Source organism: Sminthopsis crassicaudata, chromosome 4 (assembly GCF_048593235.1).
Source record: "Sminthopsis crassicaudata isolate SCR6 chromosome 4, ASM4859323v1, whole genome shotgun sequence".
NCBI lineage: Eukaryota > Metazoa > Chordata > Mammalia > Dasyuromorphia > Dasyuridae > Sminthopsis > Sminthopsis crassicaudata.
In genome coordinates this window covers 296,761,755-296,784,493 of record NC_133620.1, presented here as the reverse complement: position 1 = coordinate 296,784,493, position 22,739 = coordinate 296,761,755, and the positions used below count along the sequence as shown (strand labels likewise).

General features: G+C 38.3%; 1 protein-coding gene across 1 annotated transcript in view; it reads right to left on the bottom strand.

Moving 5' to 3' along the window:
- Window positions 1-21,968, bottom strand: part of GUCY2D (guanylate cyclase 2D, retinal) — a 37,506-nt gene extending 15,538 nt beyond the window's left edge. The window contains exons 1-6 of the mRNA XM_074311872.1: window positions 21,235-21,968; window positions 20,458-20,759; window positions 18,895-19,246; window positions 18,420-18,504; window positions 17,879-17,981; window positions 17,398-17,496 (exon numbers count right to left, since the gene is read on the bottom strand). Of these exons, the coding sequence (XP_074167973.1) occupies window positions 17,398-17,496; window positions 17,879-17,981; window positions 18,420-18,504; window positions 18,895-19,246; window positions 20,458-20,759; window positions 21,235-21,913 (1,620 nt within the window). The 5' untranslated portion in view covers window positions 21,914-21,968. The remainder of the gene's footprint in view (window positions 1-17,397; window positions 17,497-17,878; window positions 17,982-18,419; window positions 18,505-18,894; window positions 19,247-20,457; window positions 20,760-21,234) is intronic.
- Between the last annotated feature and the right edge of the window lie 771 nt (window positions 21,969-22,739).

Genomic DNA, 22,739 nt, shown 5'->3' with positions numbered 1-22,739 from the left:
TGAGTTGGGAAATGTGGGAAGGGAAAAAAAAAGCTTGAAAATGGAAATAAAATTTAATTAAAGAAAAAAAAAGACAGTATTCTACTGTTATCCTTTTATATTTAATGTTTTGTGGACTATTGCACTGTTTTTTATACTAAAGAATTAGTATGTAATTTCATCTTTGTAGGATCATCGAAAGAATCCCTGGAACAACCCCACTAATAGACAGAAGGCAATGTGTTCTTTATTCTGTTTCCATATAATTTTTACTTTTTTCAAGTAAGTCTTTGTATTTTGAAAGTTCTTCAGTCATACATTTTGGAGAGATGAGTCTTTGTATGACAACATCTTTAAAAATATTTGCCCCTAGAGAAGAAAGACTGTTTGTTCTTAAGATTTCATGGATTGATGTTATGTCTGGGTAATAATGGGCATCCTATGAGACTGACTAATATTTGAGGTCTATGTTTATAGTAAAAGGGATTTCTTGTCTTTTAGTTCATGAAAGACACTGAGCTTCTGGAAATTCTGGACTAGATAATTCTAATCACCAAGTTATTGTTATTTTTATTATTATAGTTATTATAAATAAAATTAGAGGTAGCTTCAGAATCAAGAAGTTTGGGCTTCAAGTCCTACCTCTGAAATGTAATGGCCTTGAGACAATTTGAGAGTCCTTGAGAGAAGTTAATTGCTTCTCAATGCCCTGAACAACCAACTCACTCTCACTCACTCTCTCTCTTTCTCTCTCTCTCTCTCTCTTTTTCTCTTTGGGGAGGGGGGAGGAGGAGGCAATTGGGGTTAAATGACTTGCCCAGGGTCACACAACTAGTAAGTGTCTGAGGCTGGATTTGAACTCAGCTCCTCCTACTTCAAGGTTGATGCTCTATCAACTCTCTAATAATAGCTGGCATTAACTCCATATTACAGATGGTGGAAGTGAGGCAACAGAGCTTAAGTGATTTTTTCAGCATCATTCTGATAGTAATTGTTTGATACTGGATTTGAGCTCAGGTCTTCCTCTCTACATGTTTAACATTCTCTACAAAGGACCACCTACTACCTCTGAAGATGTAAGGGGCTGAGCAGGTATCAAAGTTAGAGGGAGTTTCTTTATCAGAAGTTCTCTATACTGATCATAGATCTAGACCAAAAAATTATTATTATTATACAGCCAGTTACTATGTCCATTATCCCCAAAACATATAGTACTTGTCCCCTTTTCTCCATTAGCCATATCATGTCACATCAGGATTAGAAGAAAGGCCCTTTGGCTGGTTTCTGGCAAATGGGCCATTAACCTTCACAAAAGGGGTTATAGATTGTGGGGACAAAGAAGTCTGTGTTAAAATGTAATATGTTTAAAAACATTTAGTAGAAGTCAATCTGTCCTGCACTAAGACTGCTGTGAAGTAGCTCCTTTATAGAAAATTTGGCCCATAAATTTAACCATGGAGCAATGGAAAGAATTGAACAATGGAGTTACAGGTTTCAAGTTCAAATTCCAATTCAGCTACCTACTACTTCTGTGATCCTCAGTAAATCATTTAACTAAGTCTCTGTAAGAAGAAGAAAGGAAGTTGATGGAATTAAGGTTCTTTCCATTTTCAAATCTGTGATTCTCTGAACTTCATGAATCATCCAAGGCAACACTGCCAGGTATCATACGGCTCAATGTCTCCATGGTTACATGCAAGAATGATCCTGTATCTTTTTACCTTTACATAGTTTAAAGTTAAAAAACTAAATGAAAGATTTAATACTTGGTCAGCCAGGTGGTACAATGGATAGAGTTCTAAGCCTGGAGTCAAGAAGACTAGGGGACAGCTAGGTGGCGCAGTGGATAGAGCACCAGCCTTGAATTTAGGAATTTAGGAGGACCTGAGTTCAAATTTGATCTCAGACATTTAACACTTCCTGGCTGTGTGACCCTGGGCAAGTCACTTAACCCCAGCCTCAGGGGAAAAAAAAAAAAAGAAAAGTTGGAGTCAAGAAGACTAATCTTTCTGAATTCAAATCTGACCTCAGACATTTACCACCTGGGTGACCCTGTGCAAGTTACCTAATCTTGTTTGCCTCAGTTTCTCATCTGCAAAAATTGAGTGGAATTGAGTGGAAAAATTGAGGGAAATAGCTGAATAAGTTATGGTACATGAATGTAATGGGATATTATTATTCTATAAGAAATGATTAGCAGGCTGATTTCAGAAAGTCCTGAAGAGACTTATATGAACTGATGTTAAGTGAAGGAGTAAAACCAAGAGAACATTGTATACAGCAACAAGATTATGTGATGATCAACTGTGATGGACTTTGCTCTTTTCAATAATGAGGTGATTCAGGTCATTTCCAATAGAGAGCCACCTTCATCCAGAGTGAGGACTATGGGGACTGAATGTTCCACATTTTATAGTATTTTCACCTTTTTTGTTGTTGTTTGCTTGCTTGTTGTTTTTTTTTTTTTCTCATTTCCCCCCCTTTTGATCTGATTTTTCTTGTGTAGAATGAGAAATGTGGAAATATGTTTAGAAGAATTGCACCTGTTTAATCTATATTAAATAATTTGTTGTCTAGGAGAGGGGGGAGATGGAGAGGGAGAAAAATTTGGAACACAAGGATTTGCAAGGGTGAATTTGAAAACTATCTTTGCATGTATTTTGAAAAATAAAAAGCTATTATTTTTTAAAAATCAATAAATATTGCTACATTTAATATTTAAAAAAACACAAAATGGGATCACAAAGAATAATTGAACAGCAACATACAGTATATAAGGATCATACTGAGATAGAAGATCACATGTTAACATTACCTATGTTCTGTTGTATTTTTATTTATTTTGTTAATTATTTCTCAATTACATTTTAGATTGTATCTGTTGTTTCTTGGTTGTTGTAGGTTGCACAGGGCAGCTGACTGTATTTGACACCTCTGTCTTAGGCAACTCTCTAATTATAAATAGACTTGCATGGTTAGAGAGTTTCCTCTACCACCAAAATCATAGGCCCAGTCTCTATTCCTATTATATATACTCTACCACTAAATGATTGCATTTAAATGTGATTGAGTTTCCAACATATTACTTTCTTCATATCTCTCTTTAAGGAATTTCCATTATCATCAAGTAGAAGATTGCTGAAATCATACTATAGCCTTTCTTCAAGTTGCCCTGAAAGCATACCTGCTTTAGATCCTTTGAGATAATAAGGTGAAGAAAAATTGATCCATGACTTCCACCTTACCATGGTACAAGGGAACTGGATCTGAGGTTCAAGTTAAAAGCCTTATTCTGCCATTTAATACTAGCATAACCTTGGACACTGATCCTCCTCAGGTCTCATCTGTCAAATATGAGGGGGTTGGAATAGATTAAAGGATCCCTAAGGTAGATTCAAAGGTTTTGGCAAAATATATGGAAATTTTCCTTTTGAATTTTTCTAGAAATAGAAGAAATTAATGATTTTTGTAGTCTAAAGGCCCTTTTCATGCTTTTCCTTTTGAAAGTATGTAGACCAAAATCAAAGTTTTTCTTTAGGGAAATGGATTAAGAATAGAAACCAAATCTTGAACAAAGAGTTCCTTTTATCTTATTAAATTCATTGCTTCACCACTGGAATGACTGGATTGCTACCTAAAAGAAGTGGCTTCTTCTCCATTCAGAAGGAAGTACTCTTTTTATTATTCAGAAAGGATAAGGTAACAGGGAAGGAGACCCTTTCCATCCTGGAAGGCAGAGACCAAGGAAGGACTTGAATAGTTATTAGTGAATATTATTTTATTTTTTGGAGTAGAATATTAATCCCAAACTGTATTTTAATGTGTTATGACATTTATCTTGTTCAAGATTATTTAAATGTTACTTCAAATCATGTTCAGGGAAAAGAAACGTGTGCAATCAATTCTGATGGACGAGGCCCTCTCCAACAATGAGATGAACCAAATCAGTTCCAATAGAGCAGTAATGAACTGAATCAGCTACACCCAGCAAAAAAAAAAACTCTGGGAGATGACTATGAACCACTACATAGAATTCCCAATCCCTCTAATTTTGCCTGCCTGCATTTTTTATTTCCTTCATAGGCTAATTGTACACTGCTTCAACGTCCAATTCTTTTTGTACAGCAAAATAACTGTTTGGACATGTATAGAGATATTGTATTTAACTTATACTTTAACATATTTAACATGTATCGGTCAACCTGCCATCTGGGGGAAGGGGTGGGGAGAAGGAGGGGGAAAATCGAAACAAAAGGTTTTGTAATTGTCAATGCTGGAAAATTACCTATGCATAAACTTTTTGTAAAAATTGAATTAATTAATTAATTAATTAAATTTTAAAAAAAGAAACATGTACAAACCATGGTAGCAATTAATTAATTTTTTTTTTTTAAAGAAACATGTGCAAACCATGGTAGTACCATGGTCTTTAATCTAGAAATGACTTAGATTTAGAAAAATGTTAAATTAATAAAAATTGTTTCTGGCGGATTTGTCCTCTCCTCCTTCAGAGATGATTCTTCAGAATTTTAGAAGCAGAGGAAACCATTTTCCTTCCTCTAGAATCTGGAACCAGTTTAATCCAAAAAAAGGTCTGCTCATCACACCTCTTTCCTCCAGGTTTGGCTTTTTTCTAATTGATAAAAGATTAGGATTCCTTAGAGAGGAATGGTGTCCAAATGCTTTTTTAATACTTGGAGCTCAGTAGTTAATAGCTGCAAGAAACTATAGCCATCATCTAGTCCTACCTCCTTATTTCACAAATGGGGAAACTAAATCCTGGAGTAGAGAAGGGATTACGCAAGTGATGGACAGCTAATAAATGGTAGAAGTAAAATTCAAACAAAATCCAATTATTTGAGTTAGTCTCTGAAGTCCTTTGAAATTCTTAAGATTCTGAATGTAGTCCAAATTCCTTGTAGGAGATTAACCCTACTACATAGACATTGCCTTGGAAATTTAGTTTGTAGTAATACCAGCATGCTAATGGCCAGACGTTACCCAGAGTTCCCTTCATTTATGGGTTTGGTTTGGTTTTATTTTGATGGAGCTTTCCTTTGGAGAAAAACCAAATGGCATCCTGACGGAGAAAGGGTAGTCTTTCAGGGGTTACCTCATCTTGCCAAACTTATTCGAGAGCTAGATACAACCCATTGGCACTCTTGCCACCAAAAGCAAGTACAACAGAAGCAAGGCCTGACCAGTTCAGAGAAATACCAGGGGCAGAAATTATAGTAATTGTTGAAAGTGAAATTCAGGCCATTTCTTGACCTCTTTCTCCTTCTTTGTTTGCTTGAATTGCTGAATCTGACCACTTTTTTTTTTTCCATTTCCCTCCAACATGGATGAAGGGAATGAATTTATCAGCTGACTATTATATACTTTATATACCTTATATGCCTCATTTAATATATATCTGTGTTTTTATGATATTTGATAATTCTATTAAAGTATGCTCATTTAATGATTAAGAGAGAGAAAGCTCACCAAAAGGTAGAAATTTTCCTTACTTCAGCCTGAGTATGATGTGATGAGAAAGACAATTTCTACAATTTTAGTAAGGTTACAGTATATATCATAGACTGCCTTTTTGAACCTGGAGAGAGACTTAACAGGAAACAAGCCTGTGGAAAGGTGTAGAGGGTTAGTTTCTAATTGGCATTTGCTGCTGATATCAGGCATTAGATAGCTCCTTGTAAAACAAAGAGTCAACAATCTATGTGGTATGCCCATATCATTTTACATGTAGTTTGGAGTTTGATAATGTTCTATGGCATTTTAAAAATATAAGCCTATTTTTATGACCTCCTAAAACAGATCTCTAGCTCCTATATAATTTCTATCCCTAAAGTTTCCTCAGTTTCTTCTGTAAAGTGATCTAGAGGCGATATAAGGTTCAAATGAGATAACAAATATAATGTAATTTGCAGACTTATCATCATCATTGTCATCATCAGGCTGGACTATTTTTATGAGGATGAATGGCCATTCGCTAGAAACTAGCCAAGGCGCCTTTCCCCTAATCTTGATGTGACATGATATGGCTAAGAGAAAAGGGGACAAGTGCCATATATTTTGGGGTCATCTGGACATAGTAACTGGTTATATAATAATAATAATAATAATAATAATATAAGGCCTTTTACTGTCCTTCTACTGAGTTCAAGTAGTGTTTATAGAACAATGAAAGTGATTTGGGAAATGTTTAATAAAGGGGAGGTATGGGCAATATATCCACATATTTTAAAATGTAATCTGTATTATTAAGTTTATTAACTTTAGAAAATGAATGAAACAATAAATCAAGCTTTGATTTGTATTATTTGTTGATTTCTGAGGAAAAAATTCTTACACTGAAAATTTATCAGTCAGCTCCCAAGCCTGTTTCAGTTTCAGCACATCTCTATCAAGATTCTTTTTAGTTCTGGATCCTGTTGTGAACAGAGGCATTATTGTAAAGGCAATTGTATAAGTGGATTGGAGAGGTGAGAGAGAATTTAACTGAGCTAGAAGGATGAATAACATCTACAGAATGAAACTGGGAAAAGGTAAAGAATATATGTTATCAAGAAAATGAGATGAATAGGCAAGAAAGTGATAAAATGTTAGAGAAAAAATAATCAAAGGCAGAAAGCATCCATGATGGTGGAATTGCAAGTGCAGGATCAAGAGACAGATAATCTTAGGTGGGAACTTCAACCTTTTCCTTATAAAAAGTTACTCTGATTTCCCCAATATCTCACAGGGAAAGAATTTAGGGTGGGATAAGACAGAGAGAGTAAAGGAAGAAAAAAAGGAGTTGGACTATCCTTCTATAATTTTCATCTTCTCTCCTTTCCATGCTTGGAGTCCCTGAAATAGGGAAGAGGAAAGGATCTTGTAGTATCAGTAGAGATTTCTCCTTTCTAACAAATCCCCAGATTAGAGTGAAGAGTTAGAGTAAAGAAAGGGGTTGCCATTTGTGACCTTGAATATAAGAATATGGTACTTTCCTATAATGTCAAATATATTTTAAAAATTCAGAACAGAAGAGGGAATCTAAAAGCAACCCCCCCAAAAATTTTTTAATCTATACTGGAAAAAGAGGGAGAATCAAAGAATAGGATGCTGGATAGGATGAAAACTGACAACAAAGAGAAGGAAAGGTTGATTATTATTTTGCCTCTTTTTTTTTCCAACAAAGAAAACAGCATTTGTACTAGAGATAAAACAACAAAAATGAGTAATAACAGTTGTGAATATTTGTGTGGTGCTTTAAGATTTGAAAAACATAACAGAGAGTTGATACTAAAGAGAATCCTGATCATCCATCTTCGTCAGAGGAAAATCACCTAGTCCAGAAAAATTTAATTATCAGAGAATTTGAAGATGTGATTGCTGAGTCACTGAGACACTATAAGATGGGAGACTGGCAAATGTTGCTCTCGTTTAAAAAAAATAAAAACAAAAAAGGAAAAGAAAATGTCTACAAACTATAGGCCACTTGATCCCCCCCCCCTTTTTTTTAAAGCAGATTGCATCCTTATTGCTTGAATCTTTAGCCTCTCCCTATTACTTGGTTCTCTTTATATCTTTTAAACATGCTTAAATAATTATAAATCTTTTTTTTAAATTTAGATCCTACTATCCCCTCAACATATTCTCCTATGTCTTCCTTCCCTTCCTCAGCCAAATTCCTTGAAAAAGTTCTCTATGTTCATTGTCTTCACTAATTCTCCTTTCACTCACTCCTTAACCCTTTGCAATCTTATTTCCTATCTCTGAAACTGCTCTCTCCAGTTACCAGTGCTCCTAATTGTCAAATTGGGTGATCTTCTCTCAGCTTGAAACCTTCTTGGTCTGTCTGATGTAAATGATAATAGAACCATCCTGACTTCCTAGATGCTCTCTCCTTCATCTCTGCCTCTTAACTGACTACTCCTTTTCTCAGTTTCTTTTGTTGGCTCATCAGCTACCTATTACCTAACTGTGAATGTTTGATGATGTTCTGCCCTAGACCCTCTGTTTTTTCCCTTTATTTTCTCTCTACCTCTTATTTTTCCTTCCCTCTCTCTTTTCCCCTTTCTCTTTTCCTCTCATTCCCTACTTCTTTCTTTCTCTCTCCTTTATCAGCCCCCATGTATTTAACTATCATCTCTATTCAGATTATTCCCAGATCCAAATTTCTAGCCTCACTCCTTTTTGGGCTTCAATCCTGGACCACAAATTAGCCATCAGACATTTGAAACTGGATATCCCAGAGACATCTCAAACTTAATGCTTCTAAAAGTAAATTCATTGTCTTTACTCTTAAGTTATACACACACTCCTTCCAAACTTCCCTATTCTTTATCAAAAATATTACTATCCTTTTGTATCTCAGATTTGTAAAATTGGTATTCTCCAAAACTACTCATTTTCCCTTACATGATGTATCAGTCAGTTGTCAGTTCTTTTTTTGGGGAAATAAGGGTGTGGAGGGAAGCAATCAGGCTTAAATGGCATCACATTTAAATTAGGATCATGCCAGCTTCAGGGCCAGTGATCTACTACATCACCTAACTACTCCCAGTTACCAATTCTTGCCATTTTTATCTTAACATTTTTTATATCTGACCCCTTTTCTCCACTCATAAGACTACAATATTAAATAAATCATGTCTTTATCACTTTGCACCTAGATTATTACAACAGCCTCCTACAAAAATCTATCTTTCTAGCTTTATTGTGTGTTACTTCCTCTTCCACCCACAAAAGCATTATATATGTAAGATGATTGGAAAAGCTTAAGGGCAGCTGATTTTAAAAAGAGGGATTGAACATAGTGAAAGACTTGGGGAAAATGATGACTGAATAAGAGGAAGATGCTAATATTTCTTCTCCATTTACTTGGAGAAAACTGGAAAATGTCAGTCCTAATTTTGAAATCAGGAATAGAGACAACACCACGAGAATGAGGGTTTAAGTACCTTTCATTCAGGTACCACTTTGCTCAAGCTGGGCCAAGAGATTCTCAGGAGGCTCTAAGTTTCTGTCTTCCACCAATAGTAAGTCTCATCCCTGATACCAAATGTATAAGTGGAAAGCTCTTGTCACCCTACCATCAAATGGGAGCAATTAAGAATTCAGCTTCCAGAGTAGCCCTTATCCTAGGTTAGCCCTTATTCCTAGGCAATGGGAGAGAAGAGAATATAGATTTCAGCCCATCCCAAAGTATTTCTGCTTTGGGAGGGGATATGATCAAATGGAACATATAATCCTTGCCTTTGTTACATATTCATTAATGCCTCTGCTTTAATATTCTTTTGCCTTTTTCAAATTAAATGCTTATTATAATATAGTTAGAGTAAATAAATTATATGTATTAGGGAATGGGAAGGGTTTTTTTTTTTCTTTCATGGCAGCTGGTGCCATAAGAAACATGACTGAATAGATCCACACAAATCTTTAGACTACTTCCTTAATTTCCAATGTAGCTACACATAAAGATGGTCATGCCTTTGATCTTACCATCACTCACAACTGTTCTTCATCGACTCTGAAATCCCCTTTTGTAGTCATAATCTATTGTCATTTCACTTCTTCCTCTGGGAAACGAAGTATTAGAACTCAAGAAAACTTGTTGACTGGGTCCACTACATGTAAATTATGTAACATAGAACTATGTTATATAATTTCAACTAGACCCTCACTGCTGCTGGGCAATCCACCTTCACTTCCCTATCCCATTCACTATAACAGCTTTTCACAATCTTTTCATCCTTCCTCAAACTTCTCATGGCTTCTCCTTTCCTCACTCTATCAGCTGAGAATTTTGCTTCATTTTTCATGGAAAAAACTGCGACTACTTCCAAATATCACTTTTTTATTCCCTTCTCATCTCCTATCACTCAGATACTTTCTGCCACTCTCCTCCTTCACCCCCTATTTTCCATGAACAGGTGATCCTTCTTTTCATTGACACTAACCCATTTCTACTTTAGTGCTTCCACTCTAACCTGTCTCTCCCAGAAGTTAGTCACCTTTTATTATCCCTACTTTCATTGATCTTCAATCACTTGTCATCTTCTGGGTACTTCCATATTGACTACAAACGTGTTCAAGACTTCATCCTCAAAATATTCTTATTTGATCCATTCATCCCCAATAGCTACCATTTTACATCTCTTTTCCTTTTTATGGTTGCAATCCCAGAATAGACACCTTCATTTTCTTTCCTTTCACTTAACTTTCTGAAGATTGGCTTTCCACTTTTATCCTTTTTCTCTGTCAAGTTACCAATGATCACCATATTACCAAATTTAATGATCTTTTATCAGCGTTAATCCTTTACCACTGTCAATCACCCCTTTCTCCTTGATACTCTCTTTCTCTAGGTTTTATTAATCCTACTATCTCCTTGTTCTCCTTCTATTCTTTTGTCTCCTTTGATGGATCTTCATCCAGGACACTGTAGGTGTCCTGGCTCCATCCTGGGCCTTCTTCCTTTCTCTTAAATATATAATTTTGCTTAGTGATTTCATCAACTCCCATGATTGGCAGATCAACTTATCTAGATCGAATTTATTTCCCATAAAACATGGGAAACTGAACTGATTAGCATTCCCATCCACCCCTTTAAAATTGTCCTATTACTTTGAGGGTACTACCAGCTTCCCATTCAGGTTCATCAATATAAATGCCATCCTCAATATTTCACTCTCTCTCATTCCCCCCATATCAATCAGTGGTCAAATTCTATCATTTCTACCTCTATGCTATCTCTATACATTTCTTCCTTTTCTCTTCTGATACTGCCATCACTCAGATAAAGGTCCGATTTATCATCTTACATTATAATAGACTTCTGGTTGGTTTCCCTGCCTTCTGACTCCCCATTCCAAAATATCTTCATTTGAATGACCTTCCTCAAGATTTCCTCATCTGACCATGTCACTAATACTCCCCAATCCCTGCCCTGCACTTTCCTATTCAACAAACTCCAGGGGTTCCTTTTCATTTCCAGGACCAAATATAAAACACCTTGTTTAGCGTTCAAATGCTTTTATAACCTGACCCTCTTCCATAGCCCAGTGACAAGGTCTCTTTGCTATTACTCAAATAAGACACTTCTTCAGGCATTTTCACCAGCTGTCTCTTAGAATTAGAATATTCTTCCTCTTCATTTCAGCCTCCTGGCTTCTCTTTTTTTCTTCAAGTTCAACTAAAATCCTACCTTCTATAAAAAGCTTTTCCTGATTCCCCAAAATATTAGTGCCTTCCCCAGTTTATCTTGTATTTAACCTGACAATATACAGTTGTTTCTAATGACTGTAAACTTCTCAAAAACAGGGATAGCTTTTTGCCTTTCTTGTATTCCCAATGTATAGTGCCTGGCACATACTTGACAGCATGTCTCAGAGAAAAAAATAGCTTGGCCATAAATTCAACTAAAATTACTGAAAGAGATGAAGTAAGAGGTTTTTTTTTTGTTGTTTTTGTTTTTTTTAAAAAGGAGTTAAAATGTTGTTGGGTTTTTTTTTTTAAATAAATGAAAGGAGACCTTTTGAGAGGGAAAAAAAGAGAACTATTAAGGAAAAAAAAGAATAAACAGCTTGGTACAAACTCCCTGAAAATTCAAATGGACCATCAGTCCAAGCCAAGGACTTCATGAGATGATAAGAAACATTAAAAAAAAAAAAGTTAAAAGGTTGAAAAATAGAACAAAATATAAAGTAATTCATAGCAAACAACTTACATGGAAAACAAATGAAGAAAAAAGAATAAAGAATCACTGAGCTAGCAGAACACATGACCAAAAGATAGAGAAAGAAAAAGAGAGTTTAGATATGCTATTTCAAAAAAAAAAAATCTTAAAAGAAAAGTGGCTAAATCTCTTAGAATCAGAGGGTAAAATAGAAATAGAAAGACTCTACTGGTGACATCCTGAAAGAAACTCCAAAATGAGAGCTTTCAGATCAAAATAAAAATATTGCAAAAAGCCAGAAATAATTCAAATACCTAAGTGCCACATCCCGGAACACACATGATTTAACAGGTATCACTGTAAAGCAGTGGAGATCTTGGAATACAATGTTCTAGAAGGCAAAGGATAAGAATGTACAGACAAGAACAGCCTGAAAATGGAGTATAAAAGTGAAAATTGGACATTTCTTGAAATAGAGGCCAGACATTTCTCACAAAAAGGCCAGAGCTACAGAGAAATGCTGAAGTTCAAATATAGAAGTGAAGAAAAACATATAAAGGCAAACATAAATGGTGATAAAGGACTAAATGAGGATAAAGTGCTTACCTTGAAATATATAAAAATGATACATGTGATCTTTCTGAATACCATCATCAGGATTCATCAAGAGAGTCTAATTTAGACAAGGTCTAGGAATGATTCTGTTATGTCTTTACTATATTTTTTCAAAATAACTCATTCACATTTAATCATACAATATTATTGTTTACTATGTCCAATGTCCTCTTGGTTCTGTTAAGCTCACTTTTTGTCAGTTTATATATCTTTCCAGTTTTTAAAAAACCATCTTTTTTTATAGCACTAATCATACTTAATCACAATCACATACTAACCACACGGCTTGTTTAGCCATTACTCAATTGAAGGATATCCCCTCCATTTCCAATTCTTTGTCATCACAAAAAGAGAAGTTATAAATATTTTTGAACATTTTTCCTTTTTCTTTAATCTTTTTGGAATACTATCTTCATGATCTTAAGAAAAGAAGGGAAAGAGGAAAAGAACATTATTAAGGAGAAAGGGAGAAGGAAAAGAAAGGTTAGGGACAATTATCATAAGTGCACATAATCAAAGTGCACAAGTAGATATCTACAAGGAGGAAGAGGAAGGTGGAAGGAACATTTGAACCTTACTCTGATCTGAAATGATTAACATGCGGTTGAGTACAAAAGTACCTAACTTTTTTTTCAATTCATTTTACTCCTGAGGATATTAGGAGAGAAAAGGAAAAAGTGGGAAAAGGGAATTAGTGGGAAGGAAGATTAAGGGAGGGATTAGTTTTAAGGAAAACAATCTCTAAGAATGTATAAAAAATATGTATAACTTTTTCAAGTGGCAAAAAATAGAAATTGAGGAGGAGCCCATTTAAACAGAATGGATGAACAATATATGGTATATAAATTTGATAGAATACGATTATAAAAGAAACATAGATCTCCCTTCCCCCCACAAAAAAAAACCCTCAAGAAAAATAAAGTTAAAAAAAAAAAGAGAGTATGCTTCAATCTGTATTCAGACACAAACAATCCTTTCTCTGGATAATAGGTAGCATTTTTCATCATAAGTCCTTCAGAGTAGTCATGGACCACTGTATTGCTGAGAATAGCAATCATTCACAGCTGATCATCCCACAACATTACTATTACTTTGTACACAATATTTTTCACTTTGCTTGAGTTCATAGAGGACATTCCAAGTTTTTCTGAGACTATCCTGCTCATCATTTCCCACAAAACAATAATATTCCAAAATAATCACACACAACAATTTATTCAGCCATTCTACAATTGATAGTTATCCCCTCAATTTCCAATACTTTTCCTTGAGAGAACTACTATAAATATTTTCGCATGTATTTTTCTTTTCTTGTTTTTTTATTTTTGTTTTTGTTTTGTTTTTTAATTTCGTTTGGGATTCATGCCTAGTAGTGGTATTGTTAAGTCAAAGGCTATGCATGATTTTATAGCCCTTTGGGCATAGCTCATATCTTTTGATCACTTATCTTTAAAAAAAAATAAATTTGACTCAGCTTCTTATATATTTGAGAAATGAGAGCTTCATCAGACAAACTTGTTTTAAATTTCTTTTCCCAGGCCCCTACTGGGCCTGTATCCCAAAGAGATCATAAAGGAGAGAAAGGGACCCATATATGAAAAAAAACTTGTGGCAGTCCTTTTTGTAGTGGCAAGAAACTGGTAACTGAGACTCCATTAGTTGGAGAATGGCTGAATAAGTTATGGTATATGAACATTATGAAATACTATTCTTCTATAAGAAATGAGCAGCAGCATGATTTCAGAGAGGTCTGGAGAGACTTACATGAACTGATGCTGAGTGAAATTAGTAGAATCAGGAGAACATTGTACATGTCAACAATAAGATTATATGATGATCAATTCTGATGGACATGGCTCTTTTCATTAGAGAGATGATTCAGGCCTGTTTCAATGATCTTGTGATGAAGAGAGCCACCTACACCTAGAGAGAGGACTGTGGGGACTGAGTATGGATCACAACATAGTATTTTCATTTTTTTGTTGTTGTTAGCTTGCATTTTTGTTTTCTTTCTCATTTTTTTCTTTTTGATCTGATTTTTCTTGTGCAATATGATCATTGTGGAAATATGTATAGAAGAATTACACATGTTTAACACATTTTGGATTACTTGTCTTCTGGGAAGGTGGGGGAAAGGGTGGGAAAAAATTGGAACACAAGGTTTTACAAGGGTGAATGTTGAAAATTATCCATGCATGTGTTTTGAAAATAAGAAGCTTTGGGGCAGCTAGGTGGTACAGTTAGAGAGTACCAGCCCTGAAGTCAGGAGGACCTGAGTTCAAATATGATCTCAGAAACTTAACACTTGCTTATTATGTGACTCTAGGCAAAACATTTAATCCCAATTGCCTTAATGAAAAGAAAAAAAGAAGAAGTTTAATTTAAAAAAGAAAAAACAATTACTGATATTAACTGTTGCTAATTTTCCTCCTGTTTATTCTATTCTCTCTCTCCTTTCACCCTGACCCTCTTCAAAAGTGTTTTGCTATTGACCACCCCTTCCCCCACTATGCCCTCTCTTTTATCACCCCTTTCCCTTTCCCTAAATCCTTTTTCCTCCTTCTCCCACTTTCCTGAGGGTAAGATAGATTTCTACAACTATATTAAGTGTGCATATTATTTCCTCTTCGAGACAACTCTGATGAGAGTAGGGTTCACTCAGTCTTCCTCCTCCCCCTCCTCCTTTCCACTATAAAAGCTTTTTCTAGCCTCTTTTATGGCAGAAAAATTTGCATATGGTGCTCAATTCTGATCAACTAATGATGAAGCACTACCTACCTCCTAAGAGAGGGACTCAATGCAGAATGAAACAAATTTTCTTTTGGACATAGCCAGGGGAAATTTATTTTGATTGACTATACATTTTTGTAATGGATCCTATTTTTCTCATGTTATCATTTTTGGGAGTTGGATTGGGAGAGTAAGAAAATGAATCAAGAAATTTTAAAAATTAAAATATTTTAAAAACTAAAACAAATGCTTGTTTACTGGATAATTAGCATTGCCGCTTGGAAAAGATGCTAAACAAAAAGGAAAGTGGTAGCTAGTTTTTTGAGAGTCAGAAAGAATGGTCCCCCCAGTGCATAACTGATATTCGGTGCTGCCCATGTGGATTAAAATTTGATTGAGTTCTAATTATTATTCCATAGTGGTCCTAATGGTCACACATAAAAGGCTTCATTGGTCACATAGAGATGAAGGCTTATAAAAATGAAGTAATTTGCTTAAATGCAAGTATTTAGTGTTGGAACACCTTTAGAAACCCAGGTTTAATGACTACAAATCTTTGCACCATATCATGCTATCTTTCATAAATATTCACCACTTTATAGTGGCCAGAAAATGGAAACTACATTCATGCCCATCAATTGGAGAATGGCTGAAAAATTGTGGTATATGAATACTATGGAATATTATTATTCTGTAAGAAATGACAGCAGGAGGATTTCAGAAAGGCCTGGAGAGACTTACATGAACTGATGCTGAGTGAAATGAGCAGGACCAGGAGCTCATTGTATACTTCATCAACAATACTACATGATGATCAATTCTGATGGATGTGGCCATTTTCAACAATGAGATGAACCAAATCAATTCCAAGAGAGCAGTAATGAATTGAACCAGCTACACCCAGCAAAAGAACTCTGGGAGATGACTATGAACCACTACATAGAATTCCCAATCCCTCTATTTTTGTTTGCCTGTATTTTGGATTTCCTTCACAGGCTAATTGTACACTATTTCAAAGTCCGATTCTTTTTGTACAGCAAAACAACTTTATGGACATGTATACATATATTGTATTTAACTTATACTTTAAACATATTTAACATGTATTGGTCAACCTGCCATCTGGGGTGGGGGGGAAGGAGGGGAAAAATTGGAACAAAAGGTTTGACAATTGTCAATACTGTAAAATTACCCATGAATATATCTGGTAAATAAAAACTATAATTAAAATAAATAAATAAATATTCACCACAGAAAATCTTGCTCAAGGTACATCAACCCTAAACCAGAATCCATAATTGCCATTTTGCCAAGGTAAGTTAAAATTACTGCCTGGGGACAATTTGACATGGACACCTCATATCCTGTACAACCCCTTGGGGGGTATATTCTTACTGTAAATACTTGCACAGGAACCCAAATAACCCACATTTTGCATCAATGACAACAATCCAGAAAACCACATTTTACACCAGGGTATTCAGTCTTTTTCAGAAAGGTAATGTATTCTTCCTTTTCCACATGGGTTCATAATCACTAAATATGAAGGGATGGAGAGTGATGGCTGCTTAAGCTTGTTAGCCAGGCAATGTGCCAAGTCCACCTTCAAGATCCTTTAGTTAATCATGACTGATTTGCTGGAGAGGCTTCTTTTCATGATAATAAGAAAATTCATCCTTCCCTTAGAGCCATATTCTAGATCCAGAAGTGTCAAGAATGCTAACTGCTGCCTGTAATATTACATAGCATGCTAGAACTAGATTAAATGTATTGGGGAAATATTTATCAAAACATACAATAAAATGTAGATAACATTACATTTACAACTAAGTCATGTAACCCAGAGAGAGCCTTATGTAGGATCTGTTGTTATTCAGTCATTTCTAACTCTTCCTGATCCCATTTGGGGTTGGGTTTTCTTGGCAAAGATATTGCCATTTTCCTTTTCAGTTCATTTTACAGGTGAGGAACTGAGGCAAACAGGGATAAGTGACTTGTCCAGGGTCAGGCAGCTAGTAAGAGTCTGAAGCTAAATTTCAATTCATGAATATACGTTTTCCTGATTCCAGGACTGGCATTTTATCCCTAGCTGCTCCTATGCATGGTTCAGTGGTCCTCATTTCTACTGGAACTTGACATCATTTCATTTTAGATAATACAAAATACAGTTTAACATCCCTGAAGTCAGGAGGACCTGAGTTCAAACCTGATCTCAGACACTTAACACTTCCTAGCTGTGTGATCCTGAGCAAGTCATTTAACCCCAATTGCCCCAGCAAGATATACATATTGGATAAAACAGAGTTTTCATGTACTCTTCCCTCATTCAGCTGACATTATTTTGATTTGGCATCTATAGCTAGAGGAAAGATTGGCTCTGTGAGGAAGAATCCTGGCAGAGTACTCACCTCATACATGCCAATATTAGAATTATCTTGGGGCTGGCTGATGCTACGCATGTCAGATATACTGGGGGCAGCCAGGCTTGACCGGCTCCCCTCTGTTACCTGGGCAAAGAGAAGGGAAGAAGAAGTATAAGATAAATGGGGAAATGAGTAAGGGTGACAAGGCAGCAATCTGTGATTGAATTAAGTTGAAGTTGAAAGTTAAGGATTAGGTCCAGAAGAGAACAGGGGCCAGGTATCAAGGGAGAAAATATTCACCTCTTCAGATGTATATAATTATTAGTAGGGCAAAGCAGTTTCACATCCTTTACTCCATTATATTCTTACTGCTTTGAGATAATTAGTTCTCAGGTAATATTATTATCCACATTTTGCAGAAGAGTAAACTGAAGTGCAGAGTAATAAATGGGAAGTATTTTTGGTAGTCATACAGTAATTCAGTAGCAGTGGACCACATGGGAATCAAGTCTCTTGACTTCCATACCTTTCGGGAATTGCTCCCCTGCCGAGGAAGGAAGGTGATGTCCTCCAGAGTCAGGATCATTTTGTTGGGACCAGAGATCATTTGGGCATGGAGGAGCTGGAGTCTGGGAGCCCAGAAGCAGAGAAGTCATTTTGGAAAGGGAAACTTGGGGAGAGAGTAATGGAGACAAGGAAAGGACCATCCGCCCTCCCCCAGGTACAGAATAGAAAATGAGGAAGCTTCATCCCTGTGTAACAGAGCTCCCAATTCCTTCTGGCACCTCTCCTACCAAGGCCATACAACTTGACTGGGACTGAAAACAACCCCAACACCCATCCACTTCTCCTTGGTCTGATGAACAACTTCTTTGCTCTCCAGCCTCAGTTACAGAAAATAGAACCAAGCCATCCCAAACACATGGTTCACAGAACTAGGCACAGACAGGAGGGTTGACTCATCTATTAATCCCCAATAATAGTTTCTAGAATAATTCCCATCTCTTTCCTCCAAATCCTGTTCCCCTTTTCCGTCCAGTTTCTCTTCCTTTCCAACTTCAGCTTACCGAATATAATAGGCTAGTGTGGTGACCACCAGCCCCACAGCAACAATGATAAGGATGACAAGAAGGATGAACCTGGGCTCTATTCCTAAGGACAAGAGGAAAATGGAAAAGAGTTCAGGGTGGCAACATTTATTGGAGAGTGAGGAGCAGAAAGGGAAAGAGAATTTGGAAACATGATAATCAAGTGGAAGAAGCTCAAGGAGTAGAGCCAGGTAGGATTTCTGGTGTGGTAGGGAACTTCCTGGGAGGGAACTTTCAAGATGATCATGGGGGGGGGGACCTCATGGGGAATCAAGAGGTCCTAGCAGGATGCTAGGACAGAAATATCTGGGGTTTCTAGGAGGTCTGAAGCAGAGTCCAGAAGAAATCCTGAGATAGGGGCAGGACAGTCAACTGAAGAGAAACTGAAGAATCTCAGGAAGAATTACAAAGGACATGTGTAGTCTTAAGGATGAAGAAGGAGAAAGAACCTTACCTCCACTGCAGATCACGTTGAGGTCAAACCAACAAGGAGGGTCAGGACCAGGCCCCCGGCCACCACGAGGAAAGTGGATGGGATTACCAGCATAGCTGAGGAGACCCTGAGCTGGGTCCAGTGTATAAGTGGGGAGTAGCTGGTCCCCCACCCCATCTGTATCCAGTAGCACGAAAGGAGGCTCCTTTGTCCCTCCCACGTCTCCACAGAAGCCAGGGACCTCAGTTTTGGGGATGTGTCGGGCTACCGCTGCCCCAGAGACCCATCCTCCACCCCCAGCTACTTGTGCTCCTGCCACAGCTCCTGCCAGCAAGTAGATAGCATCATAGATTGTGCCAAAGAGTGGGGATACCTGAAGAATGACAGAATCAGGGGTCATCTAGCCCAGCCCTTTGCAACATCCCTAACAAGTAGCTGTCCACTCTCTGTTGGAAGACTCCCAGTAATGGGGAACTCAAGGTAGCCCATGACCCTTTTAAACATCTCTAAGCATTGGGACATTTTTCTTTGTATTTATGATTTCCAGTTAACATTCCTAGTTCCATTGTCTGAAACCCAAAAGAACAAGCCTGCTTCCTCATCTATTTACAATCCTTTGAATATTGTCAGATAGTTATATCCCTCATTATCCCAATGTCCTTCCTTTCCATGCCCATCACTTTGCCAGTGTCCTTCTTAAAACACTCCAAGTAGGAGGAATCCAGTCAAAGCAGAACACAGCAGGACGATGAGCTCCTTCCTTGTAGATGGTATATTTTCTCATACTTAGCCTGGGCTTTTTTTTCCCCAGACTAGTCAGGGCAAACTCATTTTGAGTTCTGGATCTTCTAAAGCCCCCAGTTTTTTTTCACATGAACTGCCTACCCGTCATACCCTACCCCACCCCCTTGTATTTTATGTAACTGTTTTATCTTTTGTAATCGCATTTTTCTTTGTACCACATTCCATTTTGTTTGCTACAGACTATTGTTGCAGTCCATCGAGGTCCTTTTAGATTCTAGCACTGTTACCAAAGTGTTACCTAGCCTTATAATCAGACCAAATGCTCCGAATGGCAGAGATGATGATCCTAGTGCATTCTGCTCGAATCTGCCAACTGGGGAATTGTGTTCAAGTCTATTACATTTTAAGAAGGACATCGACAAATTGGAGGACATCCCACTCTCTTTGTATCACAGAAATCTGATAAACATGCCTTTGACATCAATGGATGAAAAAGTGGGAGGGAAGAGAGAGACTGAGACAGAGCCACAGCGATCCTACTAACCAGGAATCTGTGTTCCTTATTGTTTCATATGCTGGGCACTCTTCAAGTCCTACCTCTTTACTGGCTACAGGAAGACAGTTTACTTTGATTTTATTCTATATTCCTGTTAGTCACTCGATAACTATTCTCAGCTTCTTACTGCTCCTCCCTTTACTTCCTTCTTATATTGCTGCCCTCTCACTCCATCCCCTCTCTGCTTCTAGGTCTCCTCCATCTCTGCTCCCCATTATTGTAGGACCCCTCTCCCTGGCCCTCTGCCTTACCTATTCCCTCTGAGTCCCCACATATCTCCTCACCTCCTGGGGTTTAAGGTCCATTGGAAGCTCCTGTTGCTCCTGGGCCTGGCGTAAGCTAGCTGACACGTTCCCTTTAGGGCAGTAGCGGGTTAGAGTGAGCACAGCATCATGAGCTTTTCGGAGTCTGGAACTGTTGTTGATGGGCCTCAGGGCCTCAGGGCCGGGGGGTAGGGCATAGTGCAGGGTGTCGTAGGGAAGGAACACCATTGTGCCTTCTACTAGGCCCAATTCCTCGGCAGCCTCCAACAGCAACCTCTGCTCTTCCCCACCCAGTAGAACTGAATGCATCACCATGATCACCACTGTGGAGGCAGACCAGCGGTGGAGAGGATCTCAGGCATCAGAACTCCCTCCCATTTGACTCAGGAGTTCCCCCATCCTAGGCCTCTAACTTTTCAATCCCTTCCCTTCCTAGATAACCATGCCCTTAGCCATAACTAAGGGAGGCCTACCATTCCCAAGCCTAAAGGTCCTCTGCCATCCTTTATCACAAGGAACAGATTACAGCTGGCTCCCTCACCTAGTCCCAAGACTAACATCTCCATGGCTCTGTTGTGTCCATGCTTCTCCTCTGCTGGGGCTTGCCTCTGTGCTCTCCCACCCCCACCTCTTTTCAGGGATTAGGGATTCAAGGAATTCTTGCCATGATGCAGATTCCTTGGGGGACAGGCCATCTCCCTTTCCAGTGAGATGACACCTCAACAAAGTTATCCAAGCCTCCCCAAGTCCAAGAATTGCCCTGCTTGCTAGAATTCTTAATTGTAGCTCTGTCTGTACCTTTGACACTGGGTCCATCTCTAATTCTTTTAAGGGCATTCTTGGCACTTTCCTGGTCCGTAGTCTCCAAGGAGGTCACCATGGCTACAGGCAGGCCTTTCCTCCGGAGGCTCCCAGCAAGGGCCTGGCCAGCCTCTACCCACAGGTCCTGTGGGGCAGTGACTAGGGCTACTGTGGCCCAGCGAAATGCTCTCAACAGAACGTAGAGGACATCAGGGGCTAGGGGAAGGGCAGGGGCTGTGGTTCGAGCTTCTCCTTGGGGGCAGCTCCAGGGCACCAGGGGGACCCCAGCTTCTTGAGCCAACAGTTCAGCAGGATGGCAAGCAGCTGGATTCACAGGACCCACTAGACCAGAGACACGGGCTAACGAAGGAGATAGGGCCCCCAGGGAGCCTGAGGTGTGACATGGCTCTGGGAGCAGGATGACCTCAAACCAGGGACCACCTTCCAGGGCTTGGTCATGGTTCACTCGAGTAGCAGCCAGTCGGGCAGCCAAGTGTGGGTAGGCCCGAGAAAAGATAGGGTCACATGTCCAGGGACCCAATATACCTACTGTAAAGGTGGCAGGGAAGATGGGTGCAGGGAGAAAGAGAAGAAATAGAAAGAAAAGAGGAAAAGGGAGAGGAGAAAAGCACCATGGAGGGTGATGGGAGAGATCATTTATGGGGGGGATAAGCATGATGAGGCAAGAGAATAATAGGGTCAGAGAGATAAGGGAGAAGATGGAGTGGGAGCCATAGTGGGACAACCTGGGAAACAGAAAAGATAAAGAGTTATGCGGAAGGAGAGAAAAAAGGAGGGAACAAAACCATCATTCAAGATCCAATTTCCACCCAAACCATTCCTTACCATTATGATACTTGTTCCCCTATTCTCTTGTCCTCTTACTTTCCTTAATTTCTTAGCATCTCAAGGCCAGGTTAGTCCTTTGCCTTCACCCCTACAATATCCCTTCATCTCATCCCCAACCCCACGCACACATACAAGGAATCTGAAGGCAAGATTGAGGAGCAAGGTAAGAATAGATAATATTTGGTGACATTTTCCCCCACCTACCCGTCCACCCCCCACTGCTTCTCTACCCTGTATCACTTTTCTTCTCTCTTCATAACCCTTTCCTCTCAGCACTTCTCCTAGAAAGCCAATTCCTATTCAACAACAGCTATCTTTCCCCCAGTCTAAAAAATAAGGGTTTATCCAGGCTAGAACCTGACCTCAGCCCACCTCTGATTTCTTCCCAATTCTTTCATTGGGACCTTTCCCACTTACCAGTGGCTCCCAAAGATTCAGCCCTTTCCTGGCAGTTTAGGGGTAGAGATTAAAATCCTTATCTCCCCTTCGGTTCTTGCCTCTCTCCTCTACCAACTGGCCCCCCAGTTGGGGAAGAAAGGACACAGATAGTACACAGCTCCTGGGTGCTATCTCCATAATCTCTCACATATATACTTATAAACTGATTAGTAGCTGTGGGGCCCCCAGAGGGAGAAGGGACAAGAGATTAGCTG